Genomic DNA, 16601 nt, shown 5'->3' on the forward strand with positions numbered 1-16601 from the left:
CTCTATTTTCAGATAAATGTTGTTGTGGTGAAATATATATTTATATATATATATATATATATATATATATATATATATATATATATATAAGCCCATTATTCTAACCCACCAGGCCAATGCTCCCCTCAGTTACAGCACCTGGTATTCCCAGGCGGTCTCCCGTCCAAGTACTAACCAGGCCCAACCCTGCTTCCAAGATTGGATGACATCAAGAGTGTTCAGGACAGTGTGGCCTTACTCAAAAAAAGTGTGTTTGTATGTCACATCCGATTCCCAAAAGTTTGTCATCGTTTCTAAACCTTTCATGTTCTATGACATTCAGAGGTTATAAGCTCAGATGGATAACGCACAGCAACTTTGTTCCTTTCAACCTTTGCTGATGGAAGTCCTGCTCTCTCTCGCCATCTCAAAGTGCAGCACGTGTTTCAAACATCACTGAAAATACCTCCTAAGTAAATAGCTTCTTTTAATCTGCTCTTTCTCTGGTTTTATTCAAATCATTTCACTGACACCAACACCTAATGTTTCCTTATTTTCGCAGTATCAGCTTAAACTCCATACAGTGTTTAACGTAGTGACCTGGTAGGCCGTTGTTTGAATTCTTCGCTCTTGGACTTGAAGAACTGACTCTGAAGGATACATATTCGTGCTGAAAATCACTTGTTTCCCATCACTGTTTCACAGTACATCTCAGAATTTAAACAAATTGGTTCATTAAAACTGCAATTCCTTTAGCTTTTTTTTTTTATTAGTTGGAATTTTGTGTTTGAAAAAAAAAACTTCTTAAAAATCCTTATTACTTTATATTCAGTTTGGCAGATTACACATGCAATCAGCTCAGATCACCTTTGCAAATAATCATCATTGCCTTGTTAAAGTACATATTTTAAATAATAATGCATTTTCTACTGACAGCAAAAAGGCAAAGTTGTTATCATTTCAGCTGTTTTTTTGTTTTGCATACAGTCATTTTTTCCTATTTCGTTATCACAACACTTGTCATTTATCTGATGTTTTCAGTGCCGTAAAACCTTATTTCTCATTATTTTTCACAAACTTTTTTATCAAAAGTGTTGTTTTTAAAACAACACTTTTTTATCACTGCGCTTATGCAAACTCTGCTTTTCTCTGCTGCTTTTTAATGTCGTTTATTGCTTGGCAGCACAGCTAGAGATTCATTTTACTGTATGTCTAACAGACAATTACCTGGAAGTTGTTTTTTCCCCCACGCTGTGCCACAGCGATTAGGGAAATCAGCTTGTTGAGTCCTGATTGCTGAAATGTATCTCCTCTTTCCTCTTTGTGTCCAGGAGCAGAGCCCCAGTAACGCCACACCCCTGGCCATGATGCAGGAGCCGCAGGAGGTGGTGGAGGAAACGGTCACCATAGAGGAGGACCCCGGCACCCCCACCTCCCACGTCTCGGTGGTCACCTCTGATGATGGAACCACGCGGCGCACAGAGACTAAGGTAACATCTCAGAGGTGGAATAGTGTTCAATCAAATTAAAAATGTAAACCAAAAAAAATGCCTCGAAAAAGTAAAAAAAGGCTTTTGCAGCAGTTGATGTTGCTTGTTGCCAGATTAATTCAAAGTGTCAGAATGGAAGTTCTCAAATACTCTGCTTGCAATCCCATATTTTCATTATTTGGGAGTCTAAATCCCATAATCCTGCCTCCGGAAGGGGCTGCCTCCCCCTGCTTTATTTCTTATGATTATGTTTCATTATAAACAGTCAGTTTTTTTTGTCATTCTCAGAGTTGTGTGCTTCTCAGAACCTCCTTTATTTATTTGTCCTCTACTGTGTTTTGTTGTTCTTCTGAAAGGATATGTCAACCAATGTGAAGGTGAGTGTAGTCTCACATACCGACGCGGCTTTTGTCAACCATGCCACAAATGTTTGCCCATACACACCCCAGCAGTCGCACACAGCACAGCCTGCATATTTTAAAGCTAACACAATTGACCATGTTTTAAATCACAGCTTGCTGCTTTCACCCCCCAACGTAATCCATTCTCAGTAATACTATCTCTTGCATGTTTTATTCCTCTTAGCTTGAAAAACCTTTTGGGTTAGAAATGCAGCATCGTTTATTGACGATGGTTATAACCTTAAATAGAGGATTTTGAGTTCAGTAGATTTAAATTTAATGTATAGATTTTTTTTATTTTTTCAATAAAACATCAGAGATATGTCAAATACACAAGTGCTGAAAACAAGTTCAAGTTGTCCCGCATAATCTGTAACACATGCTGACTAATGTGTTAACAGTCTGCACACCACTTCAAGAGGTGTCAATAAATTACACCCTCATTAACCGAATGTGTTCCTGTTTTAAAATATGTTGTGAAATGTGGCAAACAAACAGGTGTTTATACAGCATGTATCTATTCATTAAAATAGAAAAAAAACATTATTATTTGAAAGGTCACATACGTGCTTAAACTTCTGCATTAATTTCTGCAAGAACAATACTTTTTTTTTGTTTGGACAAATTCTCTTTATAGAAATCATCCAAGCAATTGAAGAAGAAGTATCAAAGATTTATAGACATTTTACATGAATGTCCAGTTTACTTCCGGTTTCCGGTTGAAAAAGTTAAAAGTTTATTTATAATAGATATCAATGGCTATAAACTGGGCATATTCTTATTTATTGCTCATAAAAGAAGGTGGTTTATCAATACCACTCCGTGCTACGTTATTAAACTGGAAGGATAATAAGACAAAATGACCTAATGTTACAACCAGCAACAGCCTGACAAACTTTGAATCTTATCAATACTTACATAGCTATGAAGTCGACTGTTTGCCGACATAAAGACACAGGGAAGGAGGCATTCATGCCAGAGGTTCGCAGGTCCAGGCTGACTATAGGGTGGTTTCAGCTCATCACGACCATGGGTTACCTTTAAATTTAATTGAAAAGAGGTGGATCTGGATCACTTGATAATAGCTGCAAGCGTGCCGTGCTGTTTTCACTGAATTTTATGTGGTGGACGCTAGGTGGCTCTTATGGATTTTTTCAACCCAATACAGAGTTTCTGTTTCCAGCCGCAACCACAAACCGTATTCATCTCCAACTCTTCCTTCCGCACGCCACCAAGTTCTTATTAGAAAGCTTAAAAAACTGTGGCCCCATATATCTGATTGGGAAACGTATGAGTCCTGGTAATCTACTGGGACCAAATTCCCAAGTCAAACAAGACTTGGGACATTTTACACGTGCAAATAGTCTGAGTGAATTATCTGGTCAGCTGTTTTTACTCTTAGCCCAGATATGGTGATAAAAATATACCTAATATCACCAGCAGGTTGCAGTGATCCAAGGAATGTAGCTTTAACAGATAAAGTTAACAGTTGAAAAGGACTTTTTCAAAAAGCTGGCTTTTAAGTTTAGTAATAACTTGAATATTAGTAACAGAACAGTAACAGTAACAGAATCTGGACAGCTCCTGACATATGATTTCACTCAGGCATGTTGCCAGCCCGTTTGTCCATACAACATTTAGCAGGAGTCAGGACTGTTAATAGTCAATGCATTACAACAAACATTTGGCATAAACACAAAAATGCATACCTTACCCAGTAACATAAAGCCTCAAACCAGAGTGGTTCAGGTAAATTAACACCAGAGTTCATCTGTTTGTCATTTGGCACTGATGGCTGGTCTGAAGACTGGTTAACTAGAAGCTAATGTAGGTGGATCAGATAAGTGGGTAATGAGAACTGGGCGGAGCTACAGTAAGCAGGTGTGTGAAATGAATTATCAGATCAGGCATCAGTGCCAAGGTCATGACAGCCTCCCAAATCAAACATCATGTGTAAACCTGATTAACTAGAAGAATTCATCTTGGCCACCATTTCATCAGAGCAATATCATATAGGGAGTGATTTGTCTACAGTGTGATACAGTAGGCATTCAGTGTTAGAGCAAACACTTTTATCATCTTTAAATTATCTTAAGAGAGACACAGGGGTCGGGACTGGAGCACAGAATGGTTGCATCAAGGGTCGAGTCCCCTGTTAATGAGTTATGCACTAAACACCTGTTATTCTTAGGGTGTCCACATATCGTTCATGTTTTCTTTCACTCTGTCACGGCTGTCAAAAAGCTTGCACCTAATATTAGATGTCAGCAGTGCTGCCTCCTTTGCTGGTTCCATTCTTAATAGTCTAGATTATCAGTCGCAGCCAAGGGTTTCAGAGACCAGGGGATTTTGTCTCTGCTTTATGTAAAAGACATGGCTCTATTGGTTTTCTCCAGCAAAAACCTACAGCATGCATTGCAGAGGATAAGCACCTCCAAGCCTGAGTTCACATTGAAGGAGTGTTTGTGTCTTTAGTGAAAGAGATTAAACATTTTTTGGATCTTGTTTGCAAAACAGAGAAGAATTGAGCAGGAAGCTGCTGGATCGATGCAGCTGCTGCCATAAGCTGGACGCTGCTTCAGGTTGTTTTGGTGAACAGAGAGTTGAGCCAAAAGCCAAAGCTCTCAATTAACTGGATGATTTTCTCAGAAAACCCAGAATTCAAGCAGACAGGCCAGGGTATAATCACAAGCAAACTTTTATTAACTGCTCTGCACACTGTGGCTCGACAGCCGTGGAAGATTACCTGGATCCTCTGTAGAAGTGGAAACTAAGGTTAGTGACTATGAAACTCATGACACACAAAGCTTGAATAATCTGACACCAGTGGCTGGGAACAGGCAGCTTAAATAGAAGCAGGAATTGGTGGATCTGATAAGAGACAATAAGTGCTGGGCGGTTCTGAGCAGATGTGAGAAAAGAGCCAAATCCAGCTATCAGTGCCAAGATCGTGACAGATTTATATCCCTACTCTCACCTGTGATCATGAAATTAGGATCATGACTGAAAGAATGATATCCTTGAAGATAGAGGGAGGAGCTCAGGGCTTTATTTTTAGAAGAGCTTCTCCTTAAAATAAGAGGAGTCAGCTGAGGTGGCATCGGATGCCCCTTGGACACGTTCATCAGGTGCACATCTGCACATTATTGGTCTTCTTCATGTGGATTATTTTCTGATTTGACTTCGTTCTGCAAAGTCCGTTGTTGTAGGAGAAGGCTTTTCCCACATTTTGAGACACACTTCTTTATTTTGAAGGCTTTCATTTATGCATTTTGAATGCAGATGGCAGCATGGTTGTAAAATAGTCCTATGAGCCACCAGATGAGTAGAAAGCACAGCGTGGAGCTCTAACTCCAGGGACTGTGAAGCTGTAATTAAAAAGCCAGCTCTAATCCCTCATAAGGGAGGACCCATTGCCCCCCAGCCTGTTTACTGTGAGGGGGATTGGCCACATTCACACTCTTTCTCACACTCACATGTTTTATGCACTGGAGGGAAGTAACTTGTTAGCAATAATGCACACCAATGTGTGCAGCACAACATCACACTAATCAAAGGCTTTGCTGAGAACCAAGGGGATGGAAGGACACAATTTAAAAGGGTCTGGCACCATGCTAAAATATAGAGTTGGCTGTTTTCTTGAAATGACTTTGCTTGGGTGAGCTTCTGGAAGCTACCATTTACTTGATGGCAAATGGATCCAAAACCAACAAATTCCAATAAACTTTTAATAGGCTGTTTGCATTTAATCATCTCTCTCTCATGTGTTGTTTTTACCCTCTCTCAGTTTTCGTCTCCCCTTTTTATTTGTACGCAGCTGAGCGCATTTCTTATCATTTGGATCAAGCTCAAACCATACCCTTTTGTGTAACATGCTTCTCTTTCTTGATCATTTTCCCCTACTTAGTTGCCAGAAGACAAAATGCCAAAGCTTTTCCCTTCATCTTGATTTGTCCCTAGTAAAGCCGCTGCTGTGGTTAACTTTTCTCTTAATTAGAATAATGTGAACCAAAAAAAAAGTCTTAGCTGACCAGTTCAGATGTGTTTAGATTCTTGTTCCTCTGAAAGATGTCATAAAAAAATCTATTCTGTTAAAGATTGCAATATTTCATAAGACAATAATTATCTAATCAAATGTAAACAATTTTTATAAACAAATATGTAATTTATTCTCTTACTATTTTATAACACTCACATATTTATTCACTGGATTGTTGATAGACCGAAAAAAACTGAAGTCACCTGCTGCCATCTTTGTACTCCCCACTTTCACAGAGTTGCACCATAAAAATGCCTGTATTGTTATGTAATTACATAACAATGTAATCAATATGTGTATATTACATGTACATAATCAATTTAGCACTTTTGGCACATCATCAGAAAGTGTGTGTGTTTGTAATATTCTTAATATCCGACTATAGTATTATTATGCTCCATTATAATACACTTATTTTATTGCGATGGATTTGTATGAATGTTATATTTCATGATTTATAGACCTCATAGACTTCATACTAAATATCCAATGTGATGTGCCTCTTTTTTACCATAAATTACAGTAATCTACTGCTGCTATGAAACAGCAAGTGTGTGTCAAAGTGATGACTTTATCTTTGTTTTAAAATCTTAAGCCCCCATAAAAATGAGAACATCGTCGTTGTTCAATGCCATAGCACACGTATTGTTTACATTCTGAACTGGTCTAACAAGGGATTGTACTACCAACTAACTACTACCAACAGTCTGTGAGCATTTCACTGAATAAATAGAGATCAGTGCAGCAGCCACAGTGAAGCAACCACAAGACCTTGTGAGTGTTTTTTAGAGCTTTATTGTAAAAAAAGCCACAATATATGCTTTTCCCTAATGTATCATGATATATCGCTATAAATCTTGTTGTTGCACATTTATTGTGATATTTATAGTATCAAGCGCTAATGTAATGTGCAATTACTATATGATACCCTATGCAATAACCTGTTTTTCTGTCGCACTTTCCATACTAACTTATTGCAACTTGAGTAAAAAGATGAGATGCGGCACATCAACACCCGCTGACCATCAGCTTTGTGGAGAATTATGAGGATGCTTGTTGGGATTGATGTCTGTTTCCTTACAAAATGTATCCTGCTGAGCCATTTTATGGTCCAGCTTATGTTTTGTTTTATTTTCTCTCAAGGAAGGTGATCAGAGATCTGTACTGCAGGAAGCGTATTGCTCTCTCCTGTGTGTGCTGCATGGGTGCTGATGCTTACAGTAGCTCTGTGCTTAGATCCTGACCACCTGATGTTGATCATCATCTCTTTCCTGTTGTCCACGTTGAGCACTAGGCTGTTTTACACCGATCTTTAATTTTCCAATTCCATGTCCAGGTTTTCCTCATGTGAAAATTCAGCCATATATTTTTAAAGCAGATTTACTACAGATTCTCTTTGCATTTTATTCCATTCAGCTTAGAGTCAATTGGCCCACAATGTGTAGTAGGGTCTATGGATGGATGTAAACAGTCAATTATATCCACTTTCATCCTCCTGCTCCAGTGTGAAATACTTTCCTTGGCCTCCATCCAGCGCCCACCCCCCCACCACCCCCGTTCCCCGCTGGCAGAGAGTCTGCATGAAGCACTCATTTTATACTTGGGCCAATAAAGTCAGCATTCCTTCACTCTCTCCTCTGGATATGAGCTAATGAGAGTTGTGGTTGACCACTTAAACAAATAAAAATCATTTTACTTCCCCCATCGGGCTTGGTAGCTGACACTTGAGCAGGTAAAGTGGGAGTGAGTTAAAATGCTCCGCTCAAAATGCTTAATAATCATAATCATGTCAGCAGTTACAAAAGCTATAACACAAGCAGTTTAAGGGCCTATCACAACACAATAGAGCACAGACGCCATTACTGTTTGAGGGCGTTATGGAGGTAAAACTACAGGCTGCATGATGAAACTTAAAGCAACCGTTTCACATTCAACCTCCAACTCCAGGTAACCAAAGTGGGGGAAGTGGGGACCACTTGGTTATGGTGCCTGGTTGTTGTTAGTGGGTAGCCCTGCCTCACAGACCCAGCAGGAGACAGACCCCCGCCCCACCTTTTTATTTATTTATTTAATTATTTATTTATTTATTTATTAATATATACAAGTTTGGTAAACCAGCGATTGTTTCAGACATTATTCGGTACCAATATACCTTTCCTGTCATTTTAAACCACATATATATCAGTAGAGTTGCAACATGTGTGGATAATAACTCTCACTATCAATTCAGCTATTCTCTTTGAGCTCTGTTTACCCCACTTCAGCAGATTTCAGCCGCTCCTCTGAAACCCAGGTCCCTCGTCCCCCCCCCTCTCATCTTTCCCTTTGCGTGACAGTTTAACATCTTGTGAACTTGAGCGCACATCAAAGGGTGTTTGAAAATGGGTGATGGATCCGCTTGCCGCCTTTGCAGATTGCCTAAAAAGCTGTGGTAGTACATGCCAGCTGGGTATGTCGAGGCAGGGAAGCTGTAGTTTTCTTAAAACCCCTACCTCCGGCTTCTGTCAGTGATAATGAAAATAGAATAAAAGATGCCAACCAGCAAACTATATGTTTCTTAGGTTAATGTTAACATCTACTACTTCTTTGGTTCTGTTCAGGAGCGTTTTTGTTTTGGGACTGGACAGATGTGTTAAAAGTCCACTCTCCTGTAGTTAAAAGGTTTTCCTGCATCAGGACATAATAATGATAAAAGATGAACATATACCCAAAGTGCATGTAAACACAAAGCGCTTTAAGATAAAGCCAAAATAGAGAAGTTACACTGTTTGTAAAAAAAACTAATGACACCTTTGTTGCATCCTTAATCAAACCATTAAATGCATTAATTTCTTAACATATTGGTCATGTTTAAAGTTACATAGCATTTAAATTTCAAATTGAAATCTCCAGAAAGTAGAAGATCTTAGTTTTCAAATGAGATAGATCTCAAACATGATGCTGGTTGTGTAGCATTTTGCCTAAAGTTAAAAAAAAAACATGGCAAACTGCTAATATTGCTATTGCTACATCCACATGATCACAAATTCAAATTCTCATGGATAACATCATGTAGAAAAAAGGGGGTATAAAAACAGATCTAAATGAGCACAAATTATTTATTTATTTTTTCTTAAAATTATTTAAGATTAAGTTAAAGGATTATTTCAGAATGTATCCGTAAAACAACTGGTGCTTTAATTTTGGACAATGTCGATTAAAAAAAACGCTACAGAAAAACTGCTAAGAATGTCTAAAACATAATCCTTTACTAACATACAAAAATTACTTTTCCATGTTTATAAAACTCCAATATAATAACTCCAAATAAATAAACATTGTAGAAATATTTCTATAAAGAGGAAAACGCATAAAACTACATAAAGAACAAGTCAGTGACATATCCTGTAATTATAGACTTTAAGGTATATTTAATATAAAAACTGCTATTGAATAAGTCGTATTGTGATTTATATATATATATATATATATAAATATATATATATATATATAAATAGATTTTGAGTTATTGAACTGTATGCAATCATATCTCAAAGGGATGGATTATTCCCGTTTTACAATCTGCAGCATCCCTTATTGGTTTAGCGCTACTGTTGTCATTCTTCCTGTCAGATACTTTGCTTTAAAGGATGTCCCATCAGGTGAGAGTCGTGAGGTAATCAAGATAATAAAGAAAGTATAACATTGTTCTCTGCCTTAGATTACCCCTGCATCCGTCAGGTTTGCTGCTGAATAAACAAAGACTCTAATCTACTATAAAGTAGGCATAAATCGGTCTACTCAGCTGGAGCTGCTGCTGCATGAGTCGACCATAAGGTTTGATGGGAATTTAGTGCAAAAATAAAGTGAAATGGTTGGAAAACAGTGGGTAAATGTGTAGGAGACACATTTATGTTAGCAAATTAAAGACATTTGTACAAGGCATGACATTGTTTTGCAAGTAATCACACATTATGGAGCCGCTGCTGTTTGATTATCATGCTTAATGTGTCTTGCTTTTACTAAGTTTGTAACAGTCTCTGTTTTGTTTGGGTAATTATATTCAATATTTACCACCAGGGCTCATGGTGAATGTCTTAAGAGCCAACTTTGGTTGATGAATTATGAAGACAGAATCAGCATTGTTGTTTTAAGGTGCTACCGGTGAATCCAGCAAATGAGCTCTAAATGTTAATCGTGCAAAGCCAAGGCAGACTGGCATCGACAAACAAACTACACAGTAATTACTTGGAACATGGAAATGAACCTTGATGTTCCTGAAATGGGCTTTGTTATGTGGCTCAGTCAGGGTGTAATCAAGAAACGAGGCTGGTGTAAATTTCTATTTGTTTCAGCCAAGTTAATGAGGATACTGTGTTAAACAGCCACTCTGTGGTTTGTGCTTCTGCTCCTGGCACCCTCCTGTGTAGCATAGGTTTATTCTTCCTCACTCTTTCTGATATCTTTTCATCCCCCTGCTGATTAAAACTGAAATTATATCTCACCTTCGACGGGAAAGAAAGTACTTTAACATTTCCCTGAGCTGTTGATCAACATTAAACCTCTTGTGGGAACGGGAAGGGAGCTTTATTTTATTGCTGGTTTTGTTTCCTCTTCTGGAGCCAATGTTGGTCTGCATCAGTCATGGGGAAATGAACCTCTCTAAAACACCTTTTTCCAGGGTAACATATACTCCAACATGCCTGCATACTTTCTGATTATAATGTATTTTTATCAGCCTCATTATCTGAAGATGAATTTATAGCCCCAGTTAAAATAGGCAATTATCGACCACAGAAGAACTAAACTGAGCGCCTATATTGTCGAGACTTGTGTGTGCTTCCTGTCGTTCTCTATTCACACAGCCTGAAACACACTTGGAAATGGATGTGTTCTGGTCTGGTTGTCTCCGTCCCCCAGCCACGCAGTATGATGCTGACCCTCTCTCTAGGGGGCAAACAGGAAACAGGGTCTGCTGGAGCGCTATTTGCTCTTTAACATTTCTGTGTTACATGAAGCACCAGGAGAGTCACTCTGGTGATCCTGCTCCTAATGCGTAAGCAGAACATTCTAGGTCTGGGTGTTTTCTCTGAATTGTCTTGTTTTATTTAGCAGCATAGCACATTTCATACCATTCATTAATAGATTTCATCACTAAATGAAGCCTTAAAAGAAAATATTATCAGAATTTTGTTGTAGGTCTCTGATTAAGGCTTCTGCAATAATACCTTTTTTAACCATGATGTCATGAGCATTTATTATTAGGATCAGAGTTTATGTCATATTGTGCATTTCATAAAAAAAACAGGATACACCAGAACTTTCTAATTAAAAGTTAGTAGTTAATCCAGTACTTGTTGTTAGCACTACCAGAGTAGCTGTTTCTTAGTTTGATTTGCTTTAGAATGCTAATAAACCATTTTAGTTGAAAATTTGTTTATGATTTAGACAACAAATGTTTTTCTGTGACAGACAGATGTTGAAGCTCCAAAGGAAAAAAAAACAGAGCAACTTCTGTGTGTTCTGTTCATCACTGTCTTGCTCTTGCTTAGCCTCAATGAACCAAATATGTGTCTTAGTAAGAAAAGATTTTATGTCTCAGTTTCATATTCTGTCAGTTTTTTTTTATAGCTTTCAGCTTTATAAATATTTCTCAAAAAAATTATTGTTAAAGCTAATCATCTTCAAAGTATTGTTAATCAGGGCTGGATAATCCTGGTTCGGAAAGTAAAAAGCCTGACCAGAGATGACTTCCAACCATTTTCATTTGTAGCTCCAATATAAACAGAAACTATTGTGTAAAACAGGGGCATCAAACCTAAGTCAAGATAGTCTGTGTCATTCAGTTTTAACACTCCTGACTCCAATATGAGGTCATTAGCATTGATCTGCAGAGTTGAACTCAACACTTGGAAGGCATGTAGTTTAGCTGTGTAGGGTAAAGGGACGCATCTTAATGTTGATTTTTATATGAACAAAATGAAGAAAACAAAGGATTTTTTTACCTCCTGAGACTGGTACCACCTGCTCTTAACATGTATCACAATAGTTGAACGAAAAGTGTTGTTTAGAGCTCATATCTTCTATGAGTTGTCAATCTGAGGAAGTCTAACTTAGTTTTAAAATATATGTATTTATTTATTTCCATCTTAAGTTTGTCTGATTTAAGGCAACCAAAGCTAAAAAATGTTTTTTATGATGCAAAAACCTTTGATTTGAATGATTATCTGACAAATGTATCTGACCTACCCTCCAGGTGACCAAGATGGTGAAGACGGTGACTACCAGAACGGTGCGTCAGGTTCCCCTGGGGCCAGATGGCTTACCCCTACCTGAAGGCTCATCCCCTTTGAGCAGCTACACCGATTCCATTGACCGACGATACATGAAGAACGGAGGTGAACGCTTCATCACACCCCAAGCGACTTCGACCCTGACACGTGGCTATAACAACTCTTACAACGACTCATACGGGGAAACACCGGAGAGCCAGTACATCCGCCACTATGGCCTGCATGACGGCTACGCCGATTTGACAGACAACTATGGCAGCCTGTCGCGGGGCATCAACTTCCGGCCGCCGCGTTACCCCTACATGCCCAACAGCTACCGTCCGGAGAACAGCTACACTCTGCCTATTCGCAAGGACGACTACGGCCACGTGGCGCAGCCTCAGGTGCCTATGGGGAGCAGCACAGTGGATCTAAACCGCTCCCAACCAGAGCGATTTCAACCTGAGCCGTACGGCTTGGAGGATGATCGACGCAGCTTGGGACCTGAAGAGGAGGAGCCGTACGAGCTAGAACCCGACTACTCCACCGCCAGCCGCCGAACCCTGCCGGGGACTAACCGCAGCCGCACTCACAGGGAACCTCTACGTGACATGCACAGGGTCAGGTAGGAAGAAACCACTGTTCCCTACTCAGCTTATCGAAGTCTGTTTGAAAAAAACTAATTTGCTTTCATTATTTTTGCATAAAAAGCCAATTCCTGTCAATCACTTGCCTTAATGCATTTCTCTTGCATCAAAAAGACTACCACAGAAAACAGATGTTTCTCCTTCTTGAACAGTTTGCAAGGAAAGGAAGCGTGGAAAAAAACAAACACAGCTTGGAATGTCTTTTTTTCTCCTTCAAATGGACGATAAACATGTGTTTGTGTCAGAGGTAAAGAGGCAGGAATGACTGCAGACGTGACAGGAGAGGAAGAGGATGCCAGGCTTTTGTAATTTACTCTTCAAACTCTTCTCCTTTATTTTTTTTCCCAGCAAACTTTAGTGAGAGGAGTTCAACTCCTCACCATATTGGACAGGAGGAAAAAGCCTGTCAGCCCCCAACAATAGGTCCTAAAAACCAACTCTTTTCTGCTAATAGCTTTCACTCCATTTGTTGTCAACCTTAGGAGAGCTTTTGGGGAAAAACGTCCATCCTGAAATAAATTGCAACCAAGGGATTGAAGCTGAGTCTGCGTGTCAGACACTTCTTTTCGATCACTGATCTGTAGCAGATGGAAATTTTCAAGCGCCCTGCGCTTTTCCACTAATCTGAGGGTAAAATGTTTGGCGTCATGCCATTTCTAAAGAAGAGAGAGAGCGAGGCGAGAGCATGCGTGTTTGTTTTGATCCTGATCAAAGATGGAAAAGTAAGCAGGTTTCCAGCTTCTTAATTGAGCGTACGTAGTAGATTTAAAGGCTCCCACATTGATGAACATGAGCCTCAAAAGAGCAGAAGCCTTAATCAGAGCCTCTGTTATTACACACTTCAGACTCTGCTTACACACGCACTCAATAAAATCCCATCTTCAGAAAACAAGTCACTCCTCCAGCCGCCTGGTAAGAGGCGCTTGCAGTGACAGGCAATTTGTAGCCTGCCTTACATGTGTCACAACAGCCACATATACATATATATGCACTCAGAAACATGGAGACAGACACTCACATGCATTCACAAACACATGATTAGTTTCAGCAGTGTATTTCCAAACTTATCTTTGCATTTAGTGTGCATTGAAAACACAGCCGGATCATTAGAGTTCTATTCTATAAGCAGTTTTTTTTATTTCCTACCTCAGAGGCGTTACTATCAGCTCCCCTGCAGCACACAGACTCCTAAACACTGAGGCTGTGATTAGTATTCTTCCAAGACGGGACCAGCGTCTCCAAAGTGCTGTAATGAATCTTAGATTTAACACGCTCTAATTACAGCTTATCATTTCATGCAAGCCTTCAATTATGCACAGACAAAAATGGTGATATTTAGTACTAAAGCGGCTTTCTGCATCGGCGCCATGCGCTCATTTGGTCCCCGCAGCGGAGTCCATTGTGAGTAGCCATGTTGATGGCGGTGATGATTTGTTGTTAAGGATGGCTGGATGGGCTTCACTCATAGACTTCATGGTTAATTCTAGCTTTGCATTTTAACGCATTAGGACCTGCTGCGCCCCCAATTACTTCGTAAAATACAGTCACATGTTGCATGGCGTCCTAATGAGATAATTGCTCTATCCTTTATAGATCTGTTCAATCAGAATCCATTCATTTTTTTTCCTGCAAATTAGGTGTGTTTATGTTTCTGAGGTGGATTAAACTGCTTCCTATCATATTGTTTTCCTTTCCTTTTTTTTCCTCAGTCATTCAGTCTTTTTTAATAATATAATCATTTTAATTATTCATTTTTATTCTCTTTAATTATTTGTGCTGCCACTGCAATCTCTTCCTGTTGTTTTTGTGCGCAGCACTTTAAATGGAAATGTGCTACACAGGCTACATTCAGACTGCAGGCCCTTAATGCTCAATTCAGATTTTATTTTCAGGGTTGTTTACATTTCCAAATTTGTGCTAGCTTTATGTTATTTATGTTTATTAATATTTTTTTTAGATACCGGTAGTTGTGCAAATCATATTCGTTTCAAATTGTGTTTCACAGATCACATTATCTTCACTTCCCTGGAAGGACTTTCTTTTGTAGAGAGGAGCAACGTCTGCATAGACGTTAGCAACAACATTTAATGTGTCGACGTTGTTTGCCAATAGTGATTGTTTATTTTAGGGTAAAAGTGAGATAATTTGATCTGTGAAATGTAATTGGAAAATAATACGTTTTTTGAAATTCAATCTAAAAAACAGAAATAAAGAAAAAAAAAGTTGCTGAAAAAGTCTTTAAATTTTTTGCATTTTTCCTCAAATTTCAATTTAGAAAATGTTTTTTTTTTTTTTTATTTCCATTTCCAAAACGTGCAACAACCATTAAACAAAATTTCCCTACATAAAAGGGTTGAAGTAGGATTCATATTTCACTATACTCCAGGGATAAAGTCGCCTCTCAGTGATCTTTTGGCCTAATCTGTGTATCATTCAGCAGGCCTGTAATGAAGCATTTATGCTCCTCGCCTCATTTGCTTTTATATTTAACATCTGCTGGGAATGTTTTAGTGGAGGGTTTTTATGAGCCTAACTCTTGTGTAAGGTAAGGGACATGCTGGCATGGCTGCTTTCATTGACAGGAGCTGCTCTTGTTTTGCTGTTTTCAGTGATCCCAGGAGCTGAAGATCATTAATGCTAAATTTTCCGTGCAAATAGAAACATTTCATTTTTATCTATGATAATTTTACTGCCATCTACATTTTATTTCAGAGTGCTCAACTTTTTCATGATTTTTCATGTTACAACAATACTCAGAAGTTTGTTGATTGTGTACTTGAAAAAAAGAGTGGTACTAAAAGATATTCTGCAGGATTTTTGCAATTTTCTTAGAAGACCTGCCCTCTCCACTTAAAAACAAAAAACACATGCATCACCCTGCACCCGCTCCGGAGAGGGAACGCCTGTTAAATGTATTTCAGAGCGCGCACAAGCCCATTTCTCTTCGTGCACACTCTGTTTAAAAGTTATTCTCACAGCTCATACAAGCTTACCGTGTCCAAACGTCCACCCTAACCCCTAAATAATTCAATAACTACAGTATATAGAGCGGGAATTAAATAGTGGACTTTATAGTAAACTCAGTTAACTTACCATTTGGACAGATGATTACTGTTTTTTGCTCCCCGTTGGTCACGTGACTCTGCTTCCACCATGCGGTGCCTGCACCATCTTTTTTATTAGTCGCCGCAGTCGGGAAGCGAAAGCCTAATGCGACAGCGTGCCGCTGTGACAGCAAAGCACTCTGCGCAAAGCATTATGGGATATATCTGCCTCTTCTGAGGCCTTTCTTTTCATCTCATACACTTCGTAGACACTTAATCTCTCACAACCCTCGACCATTTTCAAATAGCTGCGGTGAGAAAGATGAGCTTCAATGACTGTCATAAACCGTAGCTCACCACAGATATATGACTGAAAGTGCGCAATCGCAGAAAAAGATAGCTAACAGGGTGAGCACGTAGAACGGCTTTACGTAAACATACCACTAGAATGATTGAGGATTAGGAGGATGACTTATTTAGATAAAAAAACCTGGAAAAAAAGATCATCCTCTATAACTTAAATTTTAAGTCTAAACTTTACTTGCCCTTTTTTTTTCCCTACTTGCTTTGATTCTGTTATACTTTCCTATATTTTAATCATGTAAAGCACTTTGCGTTGTCTTTGTATTGAATTGGGCTGAATTGCCTTGCCTTGCATGAAAACGGAGAAGCAGTTTCCTCTCAGATTCCTCTTTAGTGGAAGTTTATATATAGATACTGTATATATATATATATATATATATATATATA

General features: G+C 38.8%; 1 protein-coding gene across 10 annotated transcripts in view; it reads left to right on the top strand.

Moving 5' to 3' along the window:
* The window catches only part of arvcf (armadillo repeat gene deleted in velocardiofacial syndrome), a 356942-nt gene that overhangs the window by 235248 nt on the left and 105093 nt on the right, over positions 1-16601 (top strand). For 7 of the 10 annotated variants that reach the window (XM_015383025.1, XM_015383016.1, XM_015383020.1 and 4 more), the window contains 3 exons: positions 1311-1469; positions 1826-1846; positions 12145-12785. In XM_015383025.1, the coding sequence (XP_015238511.1) occupies positions 1344-1469; positions 1826-1846; positions 12145-12785 (788 nt within the window). In that variant the 5' untranslated portion in view covers positions 1311-1343. The remainder of the gene's footprint in view (positions 1-1310; positions 1470-1825; positions 1847-12144; positions 12786-16601) is intronic. The other 3 variants (XM_015383018.1, XM_015383019.1, XM_015383023.1) reach the window with 1 other exon arrangement.

The sequence above is a fragment of the Cyprinodon variegatus genome, unplaced genomic scaffold (assembly GCF_000732505.1).
Source record: "Cyprinodon variegatus isolate N-32 unplaced genomic scaffold, C_variegatus-1.0 Scaffold273, whole genome shotgun sequence".
NCBI lineage: Eukaryota > Metazoa > Chordata > Actinopteri > Cyprinodontiformes > Cyprinodontidae > Cyprinodon > Cyprinodon variegatus.